This window comes from Ranitomeya variabilis, chromosome 4, assembly GCF_051348905.1.
Source record: "Ranitomeya variabilis isolate aRanVar5 chromosome 4, aRanVar5.hap1, whole genome shotgun sequence".
NCBI classification, from domain to species: Eukaryota; Metazoa; Chordata; class Amphibia; order Anura; family Dendrobatidae; genus Ranitomeya; species Ranitomeya variabilis.
This window is the reverse complement of record NC_135235.1, coordinates 611,590,890-611,616,186: the sequence shown is the minus strand read 5'-3', so window position 1 is coordinate 611,616,186 and position 25,297 is coordinate 611,590,890. Positions and strand designations below refer to the sequence as shown.

Below are 25,297 nucleotides of genomic sequence, written 5' to 3'. Positions count from 1 at the left end.
TGACACCTTTCTATCATAGTTGCGATGCTCTGTGTTGTGCCCTGACACCTTTCTATCATAGCTGTGATGCTCTGTGTTGTGCCCTGACACCTTTCTATCATAGCTGTGATGCTCTGTGTTGTGCCCTGACACCTTTCTATCATAGTTGCGATGCTCTGCTGTGCCCTGACACCTTTCTATCATAGTTGCGATGCTCTGCTGTGCCCTGACACCTTTCTATCATAGCTGTGATGCTCTGTGTTGTGCCCTGACACCTTTCTATCAGTTGCGATGCTCTGCTGTGCCCTGACACCTTTCTATCATAGTTGCGATGCTCTGTTGTGCCCTGACACCTTTCTATCATAGTTGCGATGCTCTGTGTTGTGCCCTGACACCTTTCTATCATAGCTGTGATGCTCTGTGTTGTGCCCTGACACCTTTCTATCATAGTTGCGATGCTCTGTGTTGTGTCCTGACACCTGTCTATCATAGCTGCGGTGCTCTGTGTAGTTGTGACACCTTTCTATCATAGCTATGATGCTCTGTGTTGTGCCCTGACACCTTTCTATCATAGCTATGATGCTCTGTGTAGTTCTGACACCTTTCTATCATAGCTATGAAGCTCTGTGTTGTGCCCTGACACCTTTCTATCATAGCTGTGATGCTCTGTGTTGTGCCCTGACACCTTTCTATCATAGCTGTGATGCTCTGTGTTGTGTCCTGACACCTGTCTATCATAGCTGCGGTGCTCTGTGTAGTTGTGACACCTTTCTATCATAGCTATGATGCTCTGTGTTGTGCCCTGACACCTTTCTATCATAGTTGCGATGCTCTGTGTTGTGTCCTGACACCTGTCTATCATAGCTGCGGTGCTCTGTGTAGTTGTGACACCTTTCTATCATAGCTATGATGCTCTGTGTTGTGCCCTGACACCTTTCTATCATAGCTATGATGCTCTGTGTAGTTCTGACACCTTTCTATCATAGCTATGATGCTCTGTGTTGTGCCCTGACACCTTTCTATCATAGCTGCGATGCTCTGTGTTGTGCCCTGACACCTTTCTATCATAGCTGTGATGCTCTGTGTTGTGCCCTGACACCTTTCTATCATAGTTGCGATGCTCTGTGTTGTGCCCTGATACCTTTCTATCATAGCTGTGATGCTCTGTGTTGTGCCCTGACACCTATCATAGCTGCGATGCTTTGTGTCCTGACACCTTTCTATCATAGCTGTGATGCTCTGTGTTGTGCCCTGACACCTTTCTATCATAGCTGTGATGCTCTGTGTTGTGCCCTGACACCTTTCTATCATAGCTGTGATGCTCTGTGTTGTGCCCTGACACCTTTCTATCATAGGTGCGATGCTCTGCTGTGCCCTGACACCTTTCTATCATAGTTGCGATGCTCTGCTGTGCCCTGACACCTTCCTATCATAGCTGTGATGCTCTGTGTTGTGCCCTGACACCTTTCTATCAGTTGCGATGCTCTGCTGTGCCCTGACACCTTTCTATCATAGTTGCGATGCTCTGTTGTGCCCTGACACCTTTCTATCATAGTTGCGATGCTCTGTGTTGTGCCCTGACACCTTTCTATCATAGCTGTGATGCTCTGTGTTGTGCCCTGACACCTTTCTATCATAGTTGCGATGCTCTGTGTTGTGCCCTGATACCTTTCTATCATAGCTGTGACGCTCTGTGTTGTGCCCTGACACCTTTCTATCATAGCTGCGATGCTTTGTGTCCTGACACCTTTCTATCATAGCTGTGATGCTCTGTTGTGCCCTGACACCTTTCTATCATAGCTGTGATGCTCTGTGTTGTGCCCTGACACCTTTCTATCATAGCTGTGATGCTATGTGTTGTGCCCTGACACCTTTCTATCATAGCTGTGATGCTCTGTGTTGTGCCCTGACACCTTTCTATCATAGCTGCGATGCTTTGTGTCCTGACAGCTGAGCCACATTTAGTACAGATATGTATCATGAGACATTTTGAGACGTCGTAGCATTGCTCATATTATACAGAATGATCTAATCCTTTACTATTCCTGGCAATTATTTTAAAACGTCTCCTACTAAATCTGATCCCAAAATAAAACTATCCCCAAATCTGATAATCCTTCCTTTTTCAATGTAATCCCCAAAATGCGTGCAGATCTGCTGCCAACTAGCGGTTAAATGTAGAACTACACCTGCAACAAAAAACACACACTGACGACGTAACAAAGTTGTAAAATTTAAATCTCATTTTACGACGCCTCCATTTTCTGACAATTCTATGGGTTATTCTTTGCGTTTTGCTTCCGTTTTGAAAAGTACACTTTCCCGACGGCCCTCCTTCAAAATGGCGCTTATGGGAGCGGAAGTGTATATTGAGCATGCGCCTTTCGGTCTGTAGCTAATGCCGGCGTTTGCGTTTCTAGGAGACCGTAAACAACTACTAGTCGGTCGCCTTGGGAATAAAATACCGAGCAGATCGGAGGTAATGGCTACTGCGGGGTATTAATGACTCATTTATGTAATTAGCTGCTGATTTCTCGGGTCAGAACATCTGATTCCCCATAGCAGGTAGTATAAGCGTTTTGCATTGTAGAACTAGAAGTCCCAGCTAGCCCCTTTTGCTGGTAGAGGTAGTTGTTAGCCTCTGGTTACTTCTCGTGTTAGGAGGGTCATGCTTTATGGGCAGAAAGGTGACACAAGGGGCCCCTGGGAAATAATGGCAACGGTCCTGTGCAGATCCCACCGTGCGGTTAGAAAGTTTGGCTTTTTGGATAGGGGGCTGCCTCCAGGTTTATGCACCGGCCTTGTGCCCCTCTTTGATTTCAAATGTTCCTTCTTGTTTTCCCAGAACTAAAACTTTTTTATTTCTTGGTCCATAGACTGTGATCAGGGCTTGTGTTATTTTTCAGTACTGACTGTAGTTTTTATCGTCACCATATGCGGAGCTGTATATTTGGTTTTTCATGCCACGGTGCTGAACAGTGGGGGAAATAAGTATTTGATCCCTTGCTGATTTTGTAAGTTTTCCCACTGAGAAACACACGAACAGTCTATAATTTTAAGGGTAGGTTAATTTTAACCCCTTCATGACCTTGGGATTTTCCGTGTTCGTTTTTCGCTCCCCTCCTTCCCAGAGCCATAACTTTTTTATTTTTCCATCAATTTGGCCATGTGAGGGCTTATTTTTCGCGGGACGAGTTGTACTTTTGAACGACATCATTGGTTTTAGCATGTCGTGTACTAGAAAACGGGGAAAAAAATTCCAAGTGCGGTGAAATTGCAAAAAAAGTGCAATCCCACACTTGTTTTTTGTCTTGTTTTTTGTTTGGCTTTTTTGCTAGGTTCACTAAATGCTAAAACTGACCTGATGATATGTTTCTCCAGGTCATTACGAGTTCATGGACACCTAACATGTCTGGGTTCTTTTTTATCTAAGTGGTGAAAAAAAATTCCAAACTTTGCTAAAAAAAAAAAATAAATTGCACCATTTCGGTGCAGATACGTTCTTTTGATCGCCCGTTATTGCATTTTAATGCAATGTCGCGGCGACCAAAAAAACGTAATTCTGGCGTTTCAAACTTTTTTTCCCGCTACGCCGTTTAGCGATCAGGTTAATGCTTTTTTTTATTGATAGATCGGGCGATTCTGAACGCGGCGATACCAAATATGTGTAGGTTTGATTTTTTTTTTTTTATTGATTTATTTTGAATGGGGCGAAAGGGGGGTGATTTAAACTTTTTCATTTTTTTTTTTTCACATTTTTTTAACTTTTTTTTTTTTTTACTTTTGCCATGCTTCAATAGCCTATCACTGCTATACAGCAGAAATGCAGGTGTGCTGTGAGCGCCGACCACAGGGTGGCGCTCACAGCTACCGGCGATCAGTAACCATAGAGGTCTCAAGGACCTCTATGGTTACTCTGCAGAAGCATCGCTGACCCCCGATCATGTGACGGGGGTTGGCAATGCGCTCATTTCCGGCCGCCCGGCCGGAAGCGCCGGTTAAATGCCGCTGTCAGCGTTTGACAGCGGCATTTAACTAGTTAATAGCGGCGGGTGAATCGCGATTTCACCCGCCGCTATTGCCGGCACATGTCAGCTGTTCAAAACAGCTGACATGTCCTGGCTTTGATGCGGGCTCACCGCCGGAGCCTGCATCAAAGCGGGGGTTCTGACCTCGGACGTACTATCCCGTTCGAGGTCAGAAAGGGGTTAAAGACAGCTGTCTTACATAGTCACCTTTATAAGGCTATGTGCACACGTATATTGGCCCACTGCGGATTTTTCCGCAGCGGATTTGATAAATCTGCAGGGCAAAAACGCTGCGTTTTTCCTGCATATTTATTGTGGATTTACCGCGGTTTTTCTGCGGATTTCACTGCAGTTTTACACCTGCGGTTTTCTATAGGAGCAGCTGTAAAACCGCTGCGTAATCCGCAGAAAGTAGTGACATGCAGAATGTAAACCGCTGCATTTCCGCGCAGTTTTTTCCTCAGCATGTGCACAGCGTTTGTTTCCCATAGGTTTACATTGTACTGTAAGCTCATGGGAAACTACTGCGGATCCGCAGAATTTTCCGCATCGTGTGCACATACCCTAAAAGACTCCTGTCCACAGACTCGATTAATCAGTCAAACTGTAACCTCTACAAATGGGCAAGACCAAAGAGCTTTATAAGGATGTCAGGGACAAGATCATAGACCTGCACAAAGCTGGAATGGGCTACAAAACCATAAGTAAGACGCTGGGTGAGAAGGAGACAACTGTTGGTGCAATAGTAAGAAAATGGAAGAAATACAAAAAGACTGTCAATCGACATCGATCTGGGGCACCATGCAAAATCTGACCTCGTGGGATATCCTTGATCATAAGGAAGGTGAGAGATCAGCCTAAAACTACACGGGGGAACTTGTTAATGATCTCAAGGCAGCTGGGACCACAGTCACCAAGAAAACAATTAACAAGAAGGCACATGTGCGGGCCCATCTGAAGTTTGCCAATGAACACGTGGATGATTCTGTGAGTGATTGGGAGAAGGTGCTGTGGTTAGATGAGACAAAAATTGAGGTCTTTGGCATTAACTTGCCGTGTTTGGAGGAAGAGAAATGCTGCCTATGACCCAAAGAACACCATCCCCACTGTCAAGCATGGAGGTGGAATTGTTTTGTTTTGGGGGTGGTTCTCTGCTAAGTGCACAGGACTACTTCACCGCATCAATGGGAGAATGGATATAGCTGTAACATCCTGAGTAGTGTTGAGCATTCCGATACTGCAATATTGTGTATCGGCCGATATTTGCTGTATCGGAGTTCCGATACTGAGTTCGGATACTTTTCCAATATCGAATACCGGAATCGGAAGTTCCCATAATGCAATGAGCCAGTTTTATTCTATTCAGCCAATAAGGATCCTAAGAAGTGTGGGCACATCCTGTTAGGCATGTTAGCTATGTTAACTAATGGCATGGCTGTGATTGGCTGCTCAAATGATGTCATGATGTGTGGGCGGTGCGTGGGCGGAGACTGCGTGTCTGTGTGCCGGCGGGGTCTGTACGGGCATCTCGGGGGTCTGTGTGGGCCTGCCAGGGGTCTGTACGAGCCTCTCGGGGGTCTGTGCGGGCCTGCCGGGGGTCTTTGTGTCTGTATGCAGGCATTGTCCGATGGGTCTACAAGTCCCATCGGGCTATGTTTGCTACAATGACAGTGATTGACACATTAGCCAATGATGGGACAGTAGTAGTCCCATCGTCCAGCTAATGTGTTGAATAAAAAAACCAAAACACAAACATACATACAACATACTACATACATACAACATACATACTAAATACATACAACATACTACATACATACTACATACATACAATATACTATATACTACATACATACTACATACATACAACATACATAATACATACAACATACTATATACTACATACATACTACATACATACTGCATACATACAACATACTACATACATACTACATACAACATACTACATATATACATACAACATACTACATACATACTACATACATGCATACAACATACATACAACATACTAAATACATACAACATACATACAACATACATAAATACTGCATACATACTACATACATACTACATACATACATGCTACATACATACTACATACATACTACATACATACAACATACAATACATTACATACAGTACATATAACATAGAGTACATACTCACCATCACTTGTCACTTTGTTCACCGAAGCCAGTGTCATCTGTAAAAAATATTAAAATAAAAAACAAACACTATACTCCCTGATCCGCAGAAATCCACGAGTGTCTCATGACAATCTCCCGTGGAGAACGGCAGCATCAGCTGATGCAACCGCTCTCTAGGGGCTCCAGGAATACAATGACGGGAGGAAGGTATCCTTCCGCACTGTATTCCTCCGCCACTGTAAAAAATAGTCCCTAGTCTCACTTTTGGCATTGCTGTGTGAGAAAGTTCCCACGCAGCTTTTGCCATAAAGTGAGACTTTGTCCTTAGGTAACCTCTCAGTGATGCACTGCATGAGCCATTGTCTCCTGTCAGTGTGTCACTGAGGGTCCTATAGAGCAGTGACATCACCCGATGTCACTGTTCTATAGGGGAGATCGTCGTGGGGCACTCGTTATTAATTGGACTACGGCGGATAGGTAGTATACGGTTTATTATTTTACGGTTTTTTTGCAGGCGCTGAAGTATGGTAAGTATGGTTAAATTAAGAATATTAAAATACTTTTTTCTGGCTGTGTCTTTTTTTTTTTTTTTTTTTTAAACTCTTTCACTACTGTAGGATTAATAATGGATAGGTGTCTTATTGACGCCTCTCCATTATTAACCCGGCTTAATGTCACCTTACAATAACAAGGTGACATTAACCCCTTATTGCCCCATATCCCACTGCTACACGGGAGTGGGAAGAGAGGGGCTAAGTGCCGGAATTGGCGCATCTTACAGACTTGTAGTCCCATCGGACGATGCCTACACAAAGACACAAAGACCCCCGAGACGCCCGCACAGACCCCCGGCAGGCCCGCACAGACCCCAGAGAGGCCCGTACAGGCCCCGGCAGGCCCGCACGGACCCCCGAGAGGCCCGCACAGACCCCCGAGAGGCCCGTACAGACCCCCGGCAGGCCCGCACAGACCCCCAAGAGGCCCGTATAGACCCCCGGCAGACCCGCACAGACCCCCGAGAGGCCCGTACAGACAGACACGCACAGTCTCCACCCACGCGCCACCCACACTCTTCCCCCCCCTCCCAAACTGGATGTGCAAGGAAAGAGAGGGTTTATTTTCATTCCGATATGTTTGTCCCGTTGACTTGCATTGGTTTCCGGTATCAGAGTTACCCGATATTTTTGGGGTATCGGTCCGATCCAATCCGATCCAATATTTCCCGATATCGGAAGGTATTGCTCAACACTAATCCTGAGTAACCATCTCCTTCCCTCCGCCAGGACATTAAAAATGGGTCGTGGCTGGGTCTTCCAGCAAGACAATGACGCAAACATACAACCAAGGCAACAAAGGAGTGGCTCAGAAAGAAGCACATTAAGGTCATGGAGTGGCCTAGCCAGTCTTCAGACCTTAATGCCATAGAATGCTTATGGAGGGAGTTGAAGCTCCGAGTTGCCAGGCGACAGCCTCAAAATCTTAATGATTTAGAGATGATCTGCAAAGCAGAGTGGACCAAAATTCCTCCTCACATTTGCGCAAACCTCATCATCAACTACAAAAAAAGTCTGACTGCTGTGCTTGCCAACAAGGGTTTTACCACCAAGTATTAAAGGGAACCTGTCACCCCCCAAATGGCTGGTGAGGTAAGCTCACTGGCATCAGGGGCTTATCTACAGCATTCTGTAATGCTGTAGATAAGCCCCCGATGTTACCTGAAAGAGGAGAAAAAGACGTTAGATTATACTCACCCAGGGGCGGTCCCGGTGCGGTCAGGTCGGATGGGTGTCTCCGGTCCGCTCCGGTGCCTCCCATCTTCATTCCATGACGTCCTCTTCGGGTCTTTACGCCGCGGCTCCGGCGCAGGCGTACTTTGTCTGCCCTGTTGAGGGCAGAGCAAAGTACTGCAGTGCGCAGGCGCCGGAAAGGTCAGAGAGGCCCGGCGCCTGCGCACTGCAGTATTTTGCTCTGCCCGGAACATGGCAGACAAAGTATGCCTGCGCCGGAGCCGTGGCATAAAGACCCGAAGAGGACGTCATGGAATGAAGATGGGAGGCGCCGGAGCGGACTGGAGACACCCATTTGACCAGACCGCACCGGGACCGCCCCTGGGTGAGTATAATCTAACGTTTTTTTCTCCTCTTTCAGGTAACATCGGGGGCTTATCTACAGCACTACAGAATGCTGTAGATAAGCCCCTGATGAGCTTACCTCACCAGCCTGTCACCAGCCATTTTGGGGGTGACAGGTTCCCTTTAAGTCTTGTTTGCCAGAGGGATCAAATACTTATTTCTCACTGCAAAATGCAAAGAAATTTATATACTTTATACAATGTGATTTTCTGGATTTTATTTTTGCTATTCTATTTCTCAATGTTAAAATTACCCTTAAAATTATAGACTGTTCATGTCTGTGTCAGTGGGCAAACTTACAAAATCAGCAAGGGATCAAATATTTATTTCCTTCACTGTATATGTGGTTTTTCACGCGGCGGTGCTGTATATGTGGTTTTCATGTGGTGGTAGTGCTGCATATGTGGCTTTTCATTTGGTGGTGCTGTATATGTGGCTTTTTCATGTGGCGGTGCTGTATACAGTCATGGCCAAAAGTATTCACACCCCTGCAATTCTGTCAGATAATACTGAGTTTCTTCCTGAAAATGATTGCAAACACAAATTCTTTGATATTAGTGCTGTATATGTGGTTTTTCACGTGGCGCTGCTGTATATGTGGTTTTTCCCGTGGCGGTGTTGTATATGTGGCTTTTCCCGTGGCGGTGCTGTATATGTGGCTTTTCATGTGGCGGTGCTTTATATGTGGCTTTTCACGTGGCGGTGCTGTATACGTGGCTTTTCCCATGGCGGTGCTGTATATGTGGCTTTTCATGTGGCGGTGCTGTATATGTGGCTTTTCATGTGGCTGTGCTGTATATGTGGCTTTTCATGTGGCGGTACTGTATATGTGGCTGTGCTGTATATGTGGTTTTTCATGTGGCGGTGCTGTATATGTGGCTTTTCCCATGGCGGTGCTGTATATGTGGCTTTTCATGTGGCGGTGCTGTATATGTGGCTTTTCACGTGGCGGTGCTGTATATGTGGCTTTACATGTGGCTGTGCTGTATATGTGGCTTTTCATGTGGCGGTACTGTATATGTGGCGGTGCTGTATATGTGGCTTTTCATGTGGCGGTGCTGTATATGTGGCTTTTCACGTGGCGGTGCTGTATATGTGGCTTTTCATGTGGCTGTGCTGTATATGTGGCTTTTCATGTGGCGGTACTGTATATGTGGCGGTGCTGTATATGTGGCTTTTCATGTGGCGGTGCTGTATATGTGTCTTTTCATGTGGCGGTGCAATACCGCGTGAAATATGTGTTTTTTCACGTGGCGGTGCTGTATATGTGGCTTTTCCCATGGCGGTGCTGTATATGTGGCTTTTCACGTGGTGGTGCTGTATATGTGGCTTTTCATGTGGCGGTGCTGTATATGTGTCTTTTCATGTGGCGGTGCTGTATATGTGGTTTTTCATGTGGCGGTGCTGTATATGTGGTATTTCATGTGGCGGTACTGTATATGTGGCGGTGCTGTATATGTGGCTTTTCATGTGGCGGTGCTGTATATGTGGCTTTTCACGTGGCGGTGCTGTATATGTGGCTTTTCATGTGGCTGTGCTGTATATGTGGCTTTTCATGTGGCGGTACTGTATATGTGGCGGTGCTGTATATGTGGCTTTTCATGTGGCGGTGCTGTATATGTGTCTTTTCATGTGGCGGTGCAATACCGCGTGAAATATGTGTTTTTTCACGTGGCGGTGCTGTATATGTGGCTTTTCCCATGGCGGTGCTGTATATGTGGCTTTTCACGTGGTGGTGCTGTATATGTGGCTTTTCATGTGGCGGTGCTGTATATGTGTCTTTTCATGTGGCGGTGCTGTATATGTGGTTTTTCATGTGGCGGTGCTGTATATGTGGTATTTCATGTGGCGGTGCTGTATATGTGGCTTTTCATGTGGCGGTGCTGTATATGTGACTTTTCATGTGGTGGTGCTGTATATGTGGCTTTTCATGTGGCGGTACTGTATATGTGGCGGTGCTGTATATGTGGCTTTTCATGTGGCGGTACTGTATATGTGGCTTTTCATGTGGCGGTGCTGTGTATGTGGTTTTTCATGTGGCGGTGCTGTATATGTGGCTTTTCATGCGGCGGTGCTGTGTATGTGGCTTTTCATGTGGCGTTACTGTGTATGTGGCTTTTCATGTGGCGGTGCTGTGTATGTGGTTTTTCATGTGGCGGTGCTGTATATGTGGCTTTTCATGTGGCGGTGCTGTGTATGTGGTTTTTCATGTGGCGGTGCTGTATATGTGGCTTTTCATGTGGCGGTGCTGTATATGTGGCTTTTCATGTGGCGGTGCTGTGTATGTGGATTTTCATGTGGCGGTGCTGTATATGTGGTTTTTCATGTGGCGATGCTGTATATGTGTCTTTTCATGTGGCGGCGCTGTATATGGGGCTTTTCCATGTGGCGGTGCTGTATATGTGGCTTTTCATGTGGCGGTGCTGTATATGTGGCTTTTCATGTGGCAGTGCTGTATATGGGGCTTTTCCATGTGGCGGTGCTGTATTTGTGGCTTTTCATATGGCAGTGCTGAATATGTGGCTTTTCATGTGGCGGTGCTGTGTATGTGGCTTTTCATGTGGCGGTGCTGTATATGTGGCTTTTCATGTGGTGGTACTGTATATGTGGCTTTTCATGTGGCGGTGCTGTGTATGTGGTTTTTCATGTGGCGGTGCTGTATATGTGGTTTTCATGTGGCGATACTGTATATGTGGCGGTGTTGTGTATGTGGTTTTTCATGTGGCGGTGCTGTATATGTGGTTTTTCATGTGGCGGTGCTGTATATGTGGCTTTTCATGTGGCGGTGCTGTATATGTGGCTTTTCATGTGGCGGTGCTGTATATGTGTCTTTTCATGTGGCGGTGCTGTATATGGGGCTTTTCCATGTGGCGGTGCTGTATTTGTGGCTTTTCATATGGCAGTGCTGTATATGGGGCTTTTCCATGTGGCGGTGCTGTATGTGTGGCTTTTCATATAGCGGTGCTGTATATGTGGTTTTTCATGTGGTGGTGCTGTGTATGTGGTTGTGGCGGTGCTGTATATGTGGTTTTTCATGTGGCGGTGCTGTATATGTGTTTTTTCATGTGGCGGTGCTGTATATGAGGCTTTTTCATGTGGTGGTGCTGTATATGTGGCTTTTCATGTGGCGGTGCTGTATATGTGGCTTTTAATGTGGTGGTGCTGTGTATGTGTTTTTTCATGTGGCGGTGCTGTATATGTGGCTTTTCATGTGGCGGTGCTGTATATGTGGCTATTCATGTGGCTGTGCTGTATATGTGGCTTTTCATGTGGTAGTGCTGTATATGCGGCTTTTCCCGTGGCAGTGCTGTATATGTGGCTTTTCATGTTGTGGTGCTGTATGTGTGGCTTTTTCGTGTGGCGGTGCTGTATATGTGGCTTTTCATGTGGTGGTGCTGTATGTGTGGCTTTTCATGTGGCTGTGCTCTATATGTGGCTTTTCATGTGGCGGTACTATATATATGGCGGTGCTGTATATGTGGCTTTTCATGTGGCGGTGCTGTATATGTGGCTTTTGCCGTGGCGGTGCTGTGTATGTGGCTTTTCATGTGATGGTGCTGTATATGTGGCTTTTCACGTGGCGGTGCTGTATATGTGCCTTTTCACGTGGCGGTGCTGTATATGTGCCTTTTCACGTGGCGGTGCTGTATATGTGTCTTTTCACGTGGCGGTGCTGTATATGTGGCTTTTCACGTGGCGGTGCTGTATATGTGGCTTTTCATGTGGCGGTGCTGTGTATGTGTCTTTTCACGTGGCGGTGCTGTGTATGTGGTTTTTCATGTGGCGGTGCTGTATATGTGGCTTTTCATGTGGTGGTGCTGTGTATGTGGCTTTTCATGTGGTGCTGTATATGTGGCTTTTCATGTGGCGGTGCTGTATATGTGGCTTTTCATGTGCCGGTGCTGTATATGTGGCTTTTCATGTGGTAGTGCTGTATATGTGGTTTTTCATGTGGCGGTGCTGTATATTTGGCTTTTCATGTGGCGGTGCTGTATATGTGGCTTTTCCTGTGGTGGTGCTGTATATGTGGCTTTTCATGTGGCGGTGCTGTATATGTGGCTTTTCATGTGGTGGTGCTGTGTATGTGGCTTTTCATGTGGTGCTGTATATGTGACTTTTCATGTGGCGGTGCTGTATATGTGGCTTTTCATGTGGTGGTGCTGTATATGTGGCTTTTCATGTGGCGGTTCTGTATATGTGGCTTTTCATGTGGTGGTGCTGTATATGTGGCTTTTCACGTGGCGGTGCTGTATATGTGGCTTTTCGTGTGGCGGTGCTGTATATGTGCCTTTTCACGTGGCGGTGCTGTATATGTGGCTTTTCATGTGGCGTTACTGTATATGTGGTTTTTCACGTGGCGGTGCTGTATATGTGGCTTTTCACGTGGCGGTGCAGTATATGTGGTTTTTCATGTGGCGGTGCTGTATATGTGGCTTTTCATGTGGTGGTGCTGTGTAGGTGGCTTTTCATGTGGTGCTGTATATGTGGCTTTTCATGTGGCGGTGCTGTATATGTGGCTTTTCATGTGCCGGTGCTGTATATGTGGCTTTTCATGTGGTAGTGCTGTATATGTGGTTTTTCATGTGGCGGTGCTGTATATGTGGCTTTTCCTGTGGCTTTGCTGTATATGTGGCTTTTCATGTGGCGGTGCTGTATATGTGGCTTTTCATGTGGTGGTGCTGTATATGTGGCGGTGCTGTATATGTGGCTTTTCATGTGGTGGTGCTGTATATGTGGCTTTTCATGTGGTGGTGCTGTATATGTGGCTTTTCATGTGGTGGTGCTGTATATGTGGCGGTGCTGTATATGTGGCTTTTCATGTGGCGGTGCTGTATATGTGGCTTTTCATGTGGTGGTGCTGTGTATGTGGTTTTTCATGTGGCGGTACTGTATGTGTGGTGGTGCTGCATATGTGGCTTTTCATGTGGCGGTGCTGTATATCTGGCTTTTCATGTGGCGGTGCTGTATATGTGGCTTTTCATGTGGCGGTGCTGTATATGTGGCTTTTCATGTGGCGGTGCTGTATATGTGTTTTTTCACGTGGCGGTACTGTATATGTGGTGGTGCTGTATATCTGGCTTTTCATGTGGCGGTGCTGTATGTGGTTTTTCACGTGGCGGTGCTGTATATGTGGCTTTTCACGTGGCGGTGCTGTATATGTGGCTTTTCATGTGGCGGTGCTGTGTATGTGTCTTTTCACGTGGCGATGCTGTATATGTGGTTTTTCATGTGGCGGTGCTGTATATGTGGCTTTTCATGTGGTGGTGCTGTGTATGTGGCTTTTCATGTGGTGCTGTATATGTGGCTTTTCATGTGGCGGTGCTGTATATGTGGCTTTTCATGTGGCGGTGCTGTATATGTGGCTTTTCACGTGGCGGTGCTGTATATGTGGTTTTTCATGTGGCGGTGCTGTATATGTGGCTTTTCATGTGGTGGTGCTGTGTATGTGGCTTTTCATGTGGTGCTGTATATGTGGCTTTTCATGTGGCGGTGCTGTATATGTGGCTTTTCATGTGGTGGTGCTGTATATGTGGTTTTTCATGTGGCGGTGCTGTATATTTGGCTTTTCATGTGGCGGTGCTGTATATGTGGCTTTTCATGTGGCGGTGCTGTATATGTGGCTTTTCATGTGGTAGTGCTGTATATGTCTTTTTTCATGTGGCGGTGCTGTATATTTGGCTTTTCATGTGGCGGTGCTGTATATGTGGCTTTTCATGTGGCGGTGCTGTATATATGGCTTTTCCCGTGGCGGTGCTGTATATGTGGCTTTTCATGTGGCGGTGCTGTATATGTGGCTTTTCATGTGGCGGTGCTGTATATGTGGCTTTTCATGTGGCGGTGCTGTATATGTGGCTTTTCATGTGGTGGTGCTGTATATGTGGCTTTTCATGTGGTGGTGCTGTATATGTGGCGGTGCTGTATATGTGGTTTTTCATGTGGCGGTGCTGTATATGTGGCTTTTCATGTGGCGGTGCTGTGTATGTGGTTTTTCATGTGGCGGTACTGTATGTGTGGCGGTGCTGTATATCTGGCTTTTCATGTGGCGGTGCTGTATATGTGGCTTTTCATGTGGCGGTGCTGTATATGTGGCTTTTCATGTGGCGGTGCTGTATATGTGGCTTTTCATGTGGCGGTGCTGTATATGTGGTTTTTCATGTGGCGGTACTGTATGTGTGGCGGTGCTGTTTATTTGGCTTTTCATGTGGCGGTGCTGTATATGTGGCTTTTCATGTGGCGGTGCTGTATATGTGGCTTTTCATGTGGCGGTGCTGTATATGTGGTTTTTCACGTGGCGGTACTGTATATGTGGTGGTGCTGTATATCTGGCTTTTCATGTGGCGGTGCTGTATGTGGTTTTTCACGTGGCGGTGCTGTATATGTGGCTTTTCACGTGGCGGTGCTGTATATGTGGCTTTTCATGTGGCGGTGCTGTGTATGTGTCTTTTCACGTGGCGGTGCTGTATATGTGGTTTTTCATGTGGCGGTGCTGTATATGTGGCTTTTCATGTGGTGGTGCTGTGTGTGTGGCTTTTCATGTGGTGCTGTATATGTGGCTTTTCATGTGGCGGTGCTGTATATGTGGCTTTTCATGTGGCGGTGCTGTATATGTGGCTTTTCATATGGTAGTGCTGTATATGTGGTTTTTCATGTGGCGGTGCTGTATATGTGGCTTTTCATGTGGCGGTGCTGTATATGTGGCTTTTCATGTGGTGGTGCTGTGTATGTGGTTTTTCATGTGGCGGTACTGTATGTGTGGCGGTGCTGTATATCTGGCTTTTCCTGTGGCGGTGCTGTATATGTGGCTTTTCAGGTGGCGGTGCTGTATATGTGGCTTTTCATGTGGCGGTGCTGTATATGTGGCTTTTCATGTGGCGGTGCTGTATATGTGGTTTTTCATGTGGCGGTACTGTATGTGTGGCGGTGCTGTATATGTGGCTTTTCATGTGGCAGTGCTGTATATGTGGCTTTTCATGTGGCGGTGCTGTATATGTGGCTTTTCATGTGGCGGTGCTGTATATGTGGTTTTTCACGTGGCGGTACTGTATATGTGGTGGTGCTGTATATCTGGCTTTTCATGTGGCGGTGTTGTATGTGGTTTTTCACGTGGCGGTGCTGTATATGTGGCTTTTCACGTGGCGGTGCTGTATATGTGGCTTTTCACGTGGCGGTGCTGTATATGTGGCTTTTCATGTGGCGGTGCTGTGTATGTGTCTTTTCACGTGGCGGTGCTGTATATGTGGTTTTTCATGTGGCGGTGCTGTATATGTAGCTTTTCATGTGGTGGTGCTGTATATGTGGCTTTTCGTGTGGCGGTGCTGTATATGTGGCTTTTCATGTGGCGGTGCTGTATATGTGGCTTTTCATGTGGCGGTGCTGTATATGTGGCTTTTCATGTGGTAGTGCTGTATATGTGGTTTTTCATGTGGCGGTGCTGTATATTTGGCTTTTCATGTGGCGGTGCTGTATATGTGGCTTTTCATGTGGCGGTGCTGTATATATGGCTTTTCCCGTGGTGGTGCTGTATATGTGGATTTTCATGTGGCGGTGCTGTATATGTGGCTTTTCATGTGGCGGTGCCGTATATGTGGCTTTTCATGTGGCGGTGCTGTATATGTGGCTTTTTATGTGGTGGTGCTGTATATGTGGCTTTTCATGTGGTGGTGCTGTATATGTGGCGGTGCTGTATATTTGGCTTTTCATGTGGCGGTGCTGTATATGTGGCTTTTCATGTGACGGTGCTGTATATGTGGCTTTTCATGTGGCGTTGCTGTATATGTGGCTTTTCATGTGGTAGTGCTGTATATGTGGTTTTTCATGTGGCGGTGCTGTATATTTGGCTTTTCATGTGGCGGTGCTGTATATGTGGCTTTTCATGTGGCGGTGCTGTATATATGGCTTTTCCCATGGCGGTGCTGTATATGTGGCTTTTCATGTGGCGGTGCTGTATATGTGGCTTTTCATGTGGCGGTGCTGTATATGTGGCTTTTCATGTGGTGGTGCTGTATATGTGGCTTTTCATGTGGTGGTGCTGTATATGTGGCGGTGCTGTATATGTGGTTTTTCATGTGGCGGTGCTGTATATGTGGCTTTTCATGTGGCGGTGCTGTATATGTGGCTTTTCATGTGGTGGTGCTGTGTATGTGGTTTTTCATGAGCCGGTACTGTATGTGTGGCGGTGCTGTATATCTGGCTTTTCATGTGGCGGTGCTGTATGTGGTTTTTCACGTGGCAGTGCTGTATATGTGGCTTTTCACGTGGCGGTGCTGTATATGTGGCTTTTCACGTGGCGGTGCTGTATATGTGGCTTTTCATGTGGCGGTGCTGTGTATGTGTCTTTTCACGTGGCGGTGCTGTATATGTGGTTTTTCATGTGGCGGTGCTGTATATGTAGCTTTTCATGTGGTGGTGCTGTATATGTGGCTTTTCGTGTGGCGGTGCTGTATATGTGGCTTTTCATGTGGCGGTGCTGTATATGTGGCTTTTCATGTGGCGGTGCTGTATATGTGGCTTTTCATGTGGTAGTGCTGTATATGTGGTTTTTCATGTGGCGGTGCTGTATATTTGGCTTTTCATGTGGCGGTGCTGTATATGTGGCTTTTCATGTGGCGGTGCTGTATATATGGCTTTTCCCGTGGCGGTGCTGTATATGTGGATTTTCATGTGGCGGTGCTGTATATGTGGCTTTTCATGTGGCGGTGCTGTATATGTGGCTTTTCATGTGGCGGTGCTGTATATGTGGCTTTTTATGTGGTGGTGCTGTATATGTGGCTTTTCATGTGGTGGTGCTGTATATGTGGCGGTGCTGTATATTTGGCTTTTCATGTGGCGGTGCTGTATATTTGGCTTTTCATGTGGCGGTGCTGTATATGTGGCTTTTCATGTGGCGGTGCTGTATATATGGCTTTTCCCGTGGCGGTGCTGTATATGTGGCTTTTCATGTGGCGGTGCTGTATATGTGGCTTTTCATGTGGTGGTGCTGTATATGTGGCTTTTCATGTGGTGGTGCTGTATATGTGGCTTTTCATGTGGTGGTGCTGTATATGTGGTGGTGCTGTATATGTGGTTTTTCATGTGGCGGTGCTGTATATGTGGCTTTTCATGTGGCGGTGCTGTATATGTGGCTTTTCATGTGGTGGTGCTGTGTATGTGGTTTTTCATGAGCCGGTACTGTATGTGTGGCGGTGCTGTATATCTGGCTTTTCATGTGGCGGTGCTGTATGTGGTTTTTCACGTGGCGGTGCTGTATATGTGGCTTTTCACGTGGCGGTGCTGTATATGTGGCTTTTCACGTGGCGGTGCTGTATATGTGGCTTTTCATGTGGCGGTGCTGTGTATGTGTCTTTTCACGTGGCGGTGCTGTATATGTGGTTTTTCATGTGGCGGTGCTGTATATGTAGCTTTTCATGTGGTGGTGCTGTATATGTGGCTTTTCGTGTGGCGGTGCTGTATATGTGGCTTTTCATGTGGCGGTGCTGTATATGTGGCTTTTCATGTGGCGGTGCTGTATATGTGGCTTTTCATGTGGTAGTGCTGTATATGTGGTTTTTCATGTGGCGGTGCTGTATATTTGGCTTTTCATGTGGCGGTGCTGTATATGTGGCTTTTTATGTGGTGGTGCTGTATATGTGGCTTTTCATGTGGTGGTGCTGTATATGTGGCGGTGCTGTATATTTGGCTTTTCATGTGGCGGTGCTGTATATTTGGCTTTTCATGTGGCGGTGCTGTATATGTGGCTTTTCATGTGGCGGTGCTGTATATATGGCTTTTCCCGTGGCGGTGCTGTATATGTGGCTTTTCATGTGGCGGTGCTGTATATGTGGCTTTTCATGTGGCGGTGCTGTATATGTGGCTTTTCATGTGGTGGTGCTGTATATGTGGCTTTTCATGTGGTGGTGCTGTATATGTGGTGGTGCTGTATATGTGGTTTTTCATGTGGCGGTGCTGTATATGTGGCTTTTCATGTGGCGGTGCTGTATATGTGGCTTTTCATGTGGTGGTGCTGTGTATGTGGTTTTTCATGTGGCGGTACTGTATGTGTGGCGGTGCTGTATATGTGGCTTTTCATGTGGCGGTGCTGTATATGTGGCTTTTCCTGTGGCGGTGCTGTATATGTGGCTTTTCATGTGGCGGTGCTGTATATGTGGCTTTTCATGTGGCGGTGCTGTATATGTGGCTTTTCATGTGGCGGTGCTGTATATGTGGCTTTTCATGTGGCGGTGCTGTATATGTGGCTTTTCATGTGGCGGTTCTGTATATGTGGCTTTTCATGTGGCGGTGCTGTATATGTGGTTTTTCATGTGGCGGTACTGTATATGTGGTGGTGCTGTATATCTGGCTTTTCATGTGGCGGTTCTGTATGTGGTTTTTCACGTGGCGGTGCTGTATATGTGGCTTTTCACGTGGCGGTGCTGTATATGTGGTTTTGAACGTGGCGGTGCTGTATATGTGGCGATGCTGTATATGTGGCTTTTCATGTGGCAGTGCTGTATATGTATATGTGTACTAACACACACTTTTCTACTGAGCTTGTAAGCATCGATTTGGAGTTGGCTAGGATCGCTGGAGCGCTGTTACCTCCTAATCCCGGCCAGCTTCACAATAGTCAGCAGTGGTGGTCGGTCTCCAAGGCAACGAGATGTAAACAGAAGAAAAATGTTAATATCTCTACAACAGTAAATTGTAATAGTGTTTGCTCCAACAATACCCATCTATGAAGATGGGTTAACCCTTTAAGAAGAGCTGCCATTCAGAAGTCAGTATGGTGGTCATTGCACTGAGGTCATCACCCAGCTTTCCCAGAACCAGATATATCTAAGAAAACAGAAAAGGACACATAATATAGATCTGTATCTGATTTCCTTCCTTCCAGGCACTATGGAGATCGTATATGTCTACACTCGGAAACGCAGCGAATTTGGCCGGCAATGCAACTTTTCGGATCGCCCAGCAGAACTGCACGTGGATATACTGCCCGACCCCTCGCAGGCTCTGAATTTCATAGAGAGGAACCCGTGTGACATGGGCATCCAGTGCGCCCACGACATGTCCGAGCACGAGGTAACATGTAGGAGAGGGATCCAAAGACTGATCGTTTCTGATTTATCTGGTGTCATACTCCTGTAAGCCAGCAGGTGTCACTGCTGATGTGTGATGCATCTGTACATCCGTCCAGTGTGTGCAGGACACTCGTACATTTACTAGACATCAGAGAACCTACTTATGGGAGTCATTGGAGTCATCCCTGGTGTCATGGGACACATGAACTTAGGAGTCCACATAAAAAATAATAATTGTACAAAAGTCATCAAATTAGCACCAGTGGCATAACCATCGTCATCAGTCACAATCTGATGGCAGCATCCGAGTCTCAGCCATATTAGTACCAGACAAATCGATCCTATAATATTCCCACCATCGTGCCCCTATAATAGTATCACTACCCATACCATAGACAAGTTTCAGCCCATTGCCCCTATATAATAGCAATACCATCAACTCCCATATAATATGGTCACTCTGTTTCCAATATAGTAGTGCCCATTATTAATGCTGATAATTTATGATCAGCTCAAGTGCCCACATAATATTAACAGCCCTAATGCCCACATAGCAGCACCAGCCAGTATAAGATTTCAACCCCTAACACCCATATATTAGTGTCTGCCCTACATCCCATATATTGGTACCAATATGATAGCAGAGCTTTAGTGCCCATATATTAGTGCCAGCCCCACTGCCCAGTGGCAGCTCTGTTTCCCTTAATATGCTGTCTGCTGAAGTGTCTGGCTATCGGTACTAGCGCTAGTGCCGATATAAAATTGCTGCTATAGTGCCCATATAATAATGCCACTATAGTGCCCATATAAAAATACCACTATAGTCCCCACATAATACCACTATAGTGCCGATATAATAGTATCAACCATAAATAGTGCCCATATAATACCACCATAGTGCCCATATAATAATACCACCATAGTGCCCATATAATAATACCGCTATAGTGGTTGTGCTAAGGTCTCAGCCCTAGTGCTTATTCAATAGTGTTAGCCCTAGGGACTATAAACAGTACTATCTTTAATGCCCATATAATAATACCAGCCATAGTGTCTATATAATACTGCCATCCCCATTGCTTATAGAGTGCCTAGTGATAAGCGAACATACTCATTACTCGAGATTTCCCGAGCGTGCACAGGTGATCTCAGAGTATTTGGATGTGCTCGGAGATTTAGTTTCTGTCATCCGCAGCTGCATGATTTACAGCTGATAGACAGCCTGAATACATATGGGAATTCCCTAGCAACCAGGCAATCCCCACATGTATTCAGGCTGTCTATCAGCTGTAAATCATGCAGCTGCGGATGACAGAAACTAAATCTCCGAGCACATCCAAATACTCTGAGATCACCTGAGCGTGCTCGGAAAACTCGAGTAACAAGCACACACACTCATCATTAATAGTGCCCATATAATAGTATCAACCATAGTGTGCCCATATAATACCACTGTAGTGCCCATATAATACCACTATAGTGCCCAAATAATAGTACCACTATAGTGTCATATAATAATACCGCTATAGTGGTTGTGCTAAGGTCTCAGCCCTAGTGCGCATTCAATAGTGTCGGCCCTAGGGACTATATAACAGTACTATCTTTAATGCCCATATAGTAATGCCAGTGTCTATCTAATACTGCCATCCCCATTGCTTATATTGTGCCCTAATCCCCATATATTAGTGCCAACCTGGTGGCCTCATTCTAGGTCCAGACTTGGTGTCAGTATAGTAGTGCCAGCCTCTATTTGATGGACGTTGGCAGCCATATCAGTGTGAGCAATGATACCTAATGTACCCACACTTATCTGCTCCCATGCTTCACCCTCCGCTCCTCACTTTTATCGCCCCCTTCTTGTGCCCATCTGAAGACTACAAGGAGATCTGAAATGCCAGAGTTGGGCTGTACGTGCCCAGTATTATGCCAGGATCAGATCATAGAGTATATGACTTCTGCCAGCGACACACATAACTAACCCCAGCCACCATACATCAGCGCAGTCTCTCCTGGATGCCACCACCAGCAGCTGGCAGCCTTACTTCATCCAATGCCAGGGGGACGAGATTACAGCGTGACGGGCATAAATCAAGCCAAGCGCAACGTAATTGATTGGCAAAAATAATCCCACTAAACTCTCATTAGCGATGCTAATAGGTTAATCATGTCCCTCTTATTAAGTAGTTGCCGCTAATTATGCTGCCGACACTCCCCGTAGTTGGCAGAACTCTCCAAACGATCACTCTTCTGTATGGCCACACTGAGATAAATGTCGGGCGGTGCAGTCAATTCTATGGTGAAGGTGGGCTGGACCCCTAGTAAAAACACATCAGCTAAGCATGGGGGTCTGAACCCAACCAGGGACCACATCTACATGTTCCTCTTAGGTTCTTGGGGGGTTTTCTTTCAAATATTTTGGTCCCTCTAATATACATAGTTTAATGAATAAAGAAGGACCCAACATGCAGTGATCATCGGGGGGTCTCCAGGAGAAGCGTAATCCCTAGGCACGTCCTCCATCTTCTTTTAGAGTCCGGACAGGTCCGATCCTCCTTGTGGAGATCCAGGAGTCTTTAAGGAGCTGCTACCTGTAGGGTGCGCTCTAGACAGTTGGCTGGCTTCGGGAGGAGAGCGCATTTGCATTTTGTTACAGAAAGGGATCAGGTCATCACTTAACATGTTGAGAGGTCTTAAAGGGGTATAACATTTATCACAGGATAGGTGATAAATGTAAGATCAGTGGGGGTCCCTACAGTTCTGAGAATGGGGGTGACATGTCTCACATGGAAGTGAATGGAAGGGATGGTCGCACATGCGCACTGTCGCTGCCATAGAAGTGAATGGAGCGGTGGTCTTGCATGCTCATCATCACTCTTATAGAAGTGAATGGAGGGGTGATCAGGCAAGCTAGACGGCTATCGTGTAATGTCACCTTTAGACATGCAGGAGCCATTTTTATGAAATTGGAAGCTTAACGTTAATGTTGCTTTTGGAAGCCACCTTTAGGACATGTCTGAAGATATCACAGATGGGGTCTGTGGAAGGAGTGAGGTGGACTGCAAGTCACATCATGACCTTTTCCCAGTAATATCCATGCGATTATTATGTAGGAGAGCGCAGTAGTCCTCTCTTGTGACTTATTTGCCTTCTGAACTAAGGTGGCTATTGGATGAAGATCTCCAGATGGACCAGACTGACCTTCTTTCTCTATCTCTATCCATAGGTGAACACAGAAAGGTTTGAGATGGAGACGCGAGGGGTTAACCACGTGGAAGGCGGCTGGCCAAAAGACATTAACCCCCAAGAAATGGAACAGACCACCCGTTACAGGAAGAAAGTGGAGAAGGACGACCACTATGTCACCACCATCACTCAGCTGGGCAGTGTAAGGCGGTCCTTCAGTTATTTCTTCTGTTCTTGGAGAACCCATTTAAGGAAGGCCCATCTGGCACAGCCTCTTTTAGTTTTTTTCACTTTCTTTTTTTCCAATCTCCACCTTCCAATAGCCAGAACTTTTTTATTTTTCCACCTGTATAGTTTTTTTGTTTTTCTACTTTTCCAAGCTTAAAAAACACTTAAAAGATCTTTTTTGTTGTTTTTATGTTCACTTTTTTTTTTTACTAATGTCATTTTGGTCACCCTTTATTCCATTGCTTTTAGAACAGCAAAAATCCGCAATTATGAAATATTTTTTTCATATACCGTGTTCTGTGCCAGATAAATAATACATTATATTAGTAGTTTGGATCATTGAAATACTAATTATAGATCTTTTGTTTATTCTTTGGCTTTTTTATGTTTTTAGTATATGTATATATATATGTGTATGTATGTATGTATATATGTGTGTGTGTGTGTGTGTGTGTGTGTGTGTGTGTGTGTGTGTGTGTGTGTGTGTGTGTGTATATATATATATATATATATATATATATATATATATATAAATTTTTTGTTTGTTTTGTTATTATTTTAACATCTCTCCTCTTTTTATAACTTTCTTTTTTATTAGTCCCATCGTTGACTTGCAGTTTATCTTACTGTCAGCTTTCTCCTATTACGTCCTTCATTTGGCTCCAGGCAGCCATGATAACCCATTGGCACCCTATGATCATACTGTTTGGGCGATGAGTAACAGAGGTGACCCCACTCATATGACATATGGATAGGGGTGGACCACTTTTGGGCAAGCACTATGGCTTCAATGAGGTGATATTTTTCTAGACTGATGGGGGACCCACCACTGGTCTTCCTCCTTGTCACATGGTTCCTCCCCCAGTCCTCAAGAACAATGGGGGGTACCATAGCACTATGCCACTCCATACAAAGTCTATGGCACTGACTAATGGGCATGCCCGACAGCTGCTCCACTCAGCTTCTCCTGGCTAGGAATGACTGAAGGACACAAGGGATCGGTGGGGGTCCGGTGGATAGCTAACTGTTCATGTAAACTGGAAGCTTCTTTGAGTGGTCCCATAAAACTGATACTTAAGCAGTAGGTGAGGTCGGAGCTTCTTAGGTTTCCCGAAAACACTATTGTAGCTGACATAACAAGAAATCCACCTCTAATCCTCTGGCTCTGTGGTTACGAGGAGCAGTGGGCCGGAGAGCCACGGGGTCCTGATTTACGGCTCGGCTGGTGTTATCTTGTCATCCCAGGTGATGGAGCACTGCATCAAGCAGAACAACGCCATCAATATTTACGAGGAGTACTTCGAAGAAGAGGAGGAGCTGGAAGGGATGGACGAGGCGCCTTCTGCCAAGACCATTAATGTGTTCAGGTATTAGCTTTGCTAATAGACGAGGTGGAGGGGGCTGGGGCAAGGAAGTCTTAACCCATTGGGCTACAGACCACTCTGGTCAGTGCTGCCATTCGTAGTAGGGAGTGGATACATTAGAATGGGGGATTTTGCTCACCGATAGAAAATTACCTCTGTGACTGCCCCTGGCAGTTTACAGGTCATGTTTGGTATTGCAGGTCACTTCAATGGAGCTGGACTGCAACACCAGACACAAACTGTGGACAGGGACCTTCCTAATCCTGGAGAGTTTTTCTTCTCCTGGTCATTGATCTGCAGCACTTTAACAGTGATGAAACTACAATGCCCAACCTGCAGCTGTGGGAGCATGCTGGGGGTTGAAGTCACAGGTTGAAGACTACTGCTGTAGATCATCCATATATACAAGTATATATGACTAATGTGACTGATCATTCTACAGAGACCCCAATGAGATCAAGCGTACGGCCACACATCTCTCCTGGCATCCTGATGGCGGCAGGAAGCTGGCGGTGGCATATTCCTGTCTGGAGTTCCAGAGAGCCCCCAAAGACATGAGCTACGACTCGTATATCTGGGACATCGGTGAGGAAAGTTTCATTCATACAGATGAGTAAATCCACAACCTGTAATGCCAACCGAACATGATCCTCATATCTGCTCATGCCCCCCTATCGTGCAGAGAACCCAAACAAGCCGGAGCTGACCCTGAAGCCCGTGTCACCGCTGGTCAGCCTGGAATACAACCCCAAGGACTCCCACATCCTGGTCGGGGGCTGCTACAATGGACAGATCAGTATGTATCATTGTAACTACTGCCCTCTAGTGGTGGCAAGAAGACTAGCAACAGACAGTTAATAAATTGCTCCGTGTTATCAGCCAGCTCATACTAGGGAGAAGCTGATTGAGGTTTTCAGTGGGAAGTCCCTGACCTCACAATTTAGCCAGTGCACATGCCATTTCTAATTTACAGTGTAGAGAAAAAGTGGAAACCATCAACAAGCAGGATAGATGCTGCTGATGTTATTATATATTTAGTACTTTGATTGTATACTATTCTCTGTCTGTGGCACCGATCAGCTCATGGTGCCTTAATAAGCCTTTAATCGATAGATATATATATATATATATATATATATATATATATATATATATATA

At 45.9% G+C, this 25,297-nt stretch overlaps 1 protein-coding gene across 3 annotated transcripts in view; it reads left to right on the top strand.

Moving 5' to 3' along the window:
• Positions 1-2,324: 2,324 nt before the first annotated feature.
• The window catches only part of DNAI2 (dynein axonemal intermediate chain 2), a 39,112-nt gene continuing 16,139 nt past the window's right edge, over positions 2,325-25,297 (top strand). For 2 of the 3 annotated variants that reach the window (XM_077257777.1, XM_077257775.1), the window contains exons 1-6: positions 2,325-2,458; positions 19,178-19,365; positions 22,588-22,749; positions 24,021-24,142; positions 24,582-24,724; positions 24,822-24,935. In XM_077257777.1, the coding sequence (XP_077113892.1) occupies positions 19,183-19,365; positions 22,588-22,749; positions 24,021-24,142; positions 24,582-24,724; positions 24,822-24,935 (724 nt within the window). In that variant the 5' untranslated portion in view covers positions 2,325-2,458; positions 19,178-19,182. Of the gene's footprint in view, positions 2,545-19,177; positions 19,366-22,587; positions 22,750-24,020; positions 24,143-24,581; positions 24,725-24,821; positions 24,936-25,297 lie in introns of all 3 variants that reach the window. The other variant, XM_077257776.1, reaches the window with a different exon arrangement.